Below are 3097 nucleotides of genomic sequence, written 5' to 3' on the forward strand. Positions count from 1 at the left end.
CACACTTCTCCAACAGGTTTATTTTTGAAAGGAATGGATTTTGAGGAGGAAAAACATGGGGTAGAGATATGGAATAGAAAATAAATACAAATGTAAGCTGTTTTGCTAATTGTTTTATAACCACAACAAATTCGTACAGAGAATGCCCTGTACAAAACAACACAATAAAGGTTCAAAGATCGAGGTGTTCCCCTAGGCAAGGCTGAAGATTTCAGTCTCTGGTATTTGGAATTTAGGCTGCAGTCCTTGTTTTTGGATCGATCACTGGGTGTGTGACACAGTCCATGCGATTAACCAGATTTGAACAGAAGAATGGCCACTTGGCCCAGGTAGAAGTAGATGAAGTGTTTGGTTTCATGTGTCACATAACTACCGAAGTTCCTCCCCACGATGCAGTGCCAGGTGGGGTTGTACTTCTTGTCAAACTCCTGGTGGGGGGAGAGGGAGGAAGAAAAAGAGAACACTAGAATTTCAGTGCTAAACCAGAGGTCAGAGTTTGCCTCCTAGATAAGTAGAGCCTGTAGGGGCAGAAAGGAGGAACGTTAGCATCTGCAAATTCTTAGCATGAAAGAATGTTCCCCAGCTCCAAGTCGCCTACATAGTGCATTAATGCAAACATACTTGCAGTCTGAGCTAAGCTGAGAATGGGGGTTGGGGAGGTAAAAGGCAGAAAGGGCAGCCTCAAAGGGCGCTTTGTTATGGTAATTTCACCTCCGTATCTTTTATGATATTGTTAATTAACAGCAGGTGATAACAGTTTCAGTCTATCAAGTCATGTGTAAACAGAACAAGTCAAAATTATCCTACTGTAGATCATGCACCACAAAATCCAAAATGGTCACTATTTAGCCGAAAATACCCCATTCCTTAGCGCACTCCAGTATCAATGAAAACAAAAAGATGTCCAAAAGGGCAAAGCCTCAATTAACATCTAAACCACTGTGTGAAAATTTGAAAGGGGCACAGCAATCCACTGTTCCTACAGAAAGAATGCTAGCAGCAGAATCCGACAGCCACCTGGTCAGATTTTATCCTTAATTGTAATTTCAGTAGCCCTCTCTTCCACACCTATCCTGATGATGCCCATCTACCACCTGGTACACAAGGACAGCAAATTGCAGAAACAACTTTCCCTGTTTTCCTCACCCAAAGGGGCTCTGAGGACCAAAACGCCGGTGATTTCTTCACTTAGGCGACTGTAGGGCAGGGATCAAAGCTAACCTTTCTCTATAAAATTCTTACAAGTCTCTGTGATGAGTTACACAAAAGTCGGCTCTTATACAGTGTATGCAGCATGAACATCTTCCAGACCTATTGGTATAACATTCTTACAAGCTAGATGAACGCACTGCTGCGTTGGTCAAAAAAGGTATTTCTGTTCCATCTGAAGTCTTTCATCTCCCTATTCTCAACTGGGAACCCTCCCACGGCTTAGGCTGCCAGCTTCCTTCCCTTCCAGAAAACACAGCTCGGAGAAATTGGCAGTCCTGCCAGCTTTCTACAGAATGCTATTTACCAAGCCCTCACCCCAGCCCCCTAACCACCACCACCACCCACTTTCCCTCAACTGCCGACTAAACTCCCCACTGAAAGGCTGGCAACATCTCCCTCCGGCCCTGCTGGAAACACCCACGCAGCACCCCCCCGCCCCTCCGGAACACCCAGATGGATCCTCCGCGCAGGAATCCTGCAGAAGGGGGAATCGCTGCTCCATGATCCTAGAAACCGTTGCTAGGTGGCGCTTTCCCCCCGCGGAGCTGGGTAATAAAAAAACTTCTGGAGCCGAGGGTCTGGTCTTCTCATCAGGAGCGCAAAATTCATCTGCGTCCTTTCTGGAATCCTCTACACCCCAGCTGCCCTGCGTGCCTCCAAGGACCTCTGCCAAGCGCCCTGGGGACGCAGCATCGGGGAGAAGGACTAAGTTGTGATTCGCCCCAGCTGTGCGCAAACGGCTCGAGCCCCCCACCCGCACCCCGTCCTCACCTTCTTAATATGGGCCGCAATGTCCTTCTCTATGTTGTATTTCTCCAACGCCTGAGTCGCACACTCCACCGAGTCCTGTTGCATCTCCTCCGACATGTCGGCGTTTTTGATCACGGCCTTTCGGTCACACATGGTTACCTGGGGGGGCGAGGCCCCGGCAAGGGGTAAGAAGTTGGGGTGCAGGTTGTGCCTGAGGCGCCAGCTCCCCCAGCCCGCTCCTCCCGCCCCCCACCCCACTTCTCAGAAAGCGCGGGCCGCGCGGACCGAACGGCGGGAGAAGTCTGTCGGGGGATGTAACCAGGCGAAGAAGCCGACCGCAGCCCCCGAGTCCCTCACCGAGGAGCAGGGGGTGGCCAACTGCAACGGTCTCCTGGGGGAGGGGCTGGCGACGCTCACAGCCGGCTGAAGCGACCGTCGCTACCGAAGCCGTGGCGCATCTAAGGAGCCCCACGCCAGCCGCCGCCGCCTAGTGCCTAGGCCCCGCCCTGCTCCCGCCGGCCCCGCCCCCCATCGAACGTCCCCATTGGCTTGACGCAGCCCCCAGGACTCTCCCATTGGCCCATGACCTCAATGGTTCCCTCAGGATCTTTCTCCTGCATTTTGTTGCGGACCACAATGCATCTCTCGCGGCGTCGGTTGCCCCGGCAATGGGCTGCACGCGGTGAGGCCCTCACACCCCGAAGGTGGAGCTGGGGCGGGGTCGTAAGGACCACCCAGAGACCAGAGGGGTGCGAGGAGACTTTGTGCCCAAGCCGGGAGAAGTGCCTTCAAATTTTCGAAGTTTGTCCCAAATTTGCGAAGGTGTTCTCGAATATCTTGGGAAGTTGGGTGTCCTACGTACGTCTCACCTCCACCCCAGGTCCCAAGGATTTGGGGATTCTGACTGAGGTAGCCAGTCCCTTCACTGAAAGTGTATCTCTGAAGCAGGGCCGGCTTTATGAGCAAGTGACCAGTGCAGTCGCAGAAGAGGGGCCCCAGGGTTTGGTTTAATGCTCTACTCTCGAATTCTTGAAATTATTGTTTGTTTGTTTGTTTAACAAGGGATCCCACATTTTCATTTTGCAGTAGGTCCTGCAAATTCTATAGCCGTTCCTCTTCTGAAATTTGGGGTAGT

At 51.8% G+C, this 3097-nt stretch overlaps 1 protein-coding gene across 1 annotated transcript; it reads right to left on the bottom strand.

Moving 5' to 3' along the window:
- Positions 1–2435, bottom strand: DYNLL1 (dynein light chain LC8-type 1). The gene is made up of 3 exons (XM_030336338.2): positions 2320–2435; positions 1984–2121; positions 1–428 (listed from the first exon to the last, which is right to left on the bottom strand). The coding sequence occupies exons 2-3, from the start codon at positions 2113–2115 to the stop codon at positions 291–293; spliced, it is 270 nt and encodes an 89-aa protein (XP_030192198.1). The 5' UTR covers positions 2116–2121; positions 2320–2435; the 3' UTR covers positions 1–290.
- Between the last annotated feature and the right edge of the window lie 662 nt (positions 2436–3097).

The sequence above is a fragment of the Lynx canadensis genome, chromosome D3, assembly GCF_007474595.2.
Source record: "Lynx canadensis isolate LIC74 chromosome D3, mLynCan4.pri.v2, whole genome shotgun sequence".
Taxonomy (NCBI): domain Eukaryota; kingdom Metazoa; phylum Chordata; class Mammalia; order Carnivora; family Felidae; genus Lynx; species Lynx canadensis.

Excerpts from the sequence above, each read along its gene's own strand:
- DYNLL1 (XM_030336338.2), bottom strand. The coding sequence starts at position 2,115 with ATGTGTGACCGAAAGGCCGTGATCAAAAACGCCGACATGTCGGAGGAG. Across the intron at positions 429-1,983 it reads TTGCGGCCCATATTAAGAAG|GAGTTTGACAAGAAGTACAA; the intron begins GTGAGGACGGGG and ends TCCCCCCACCAG.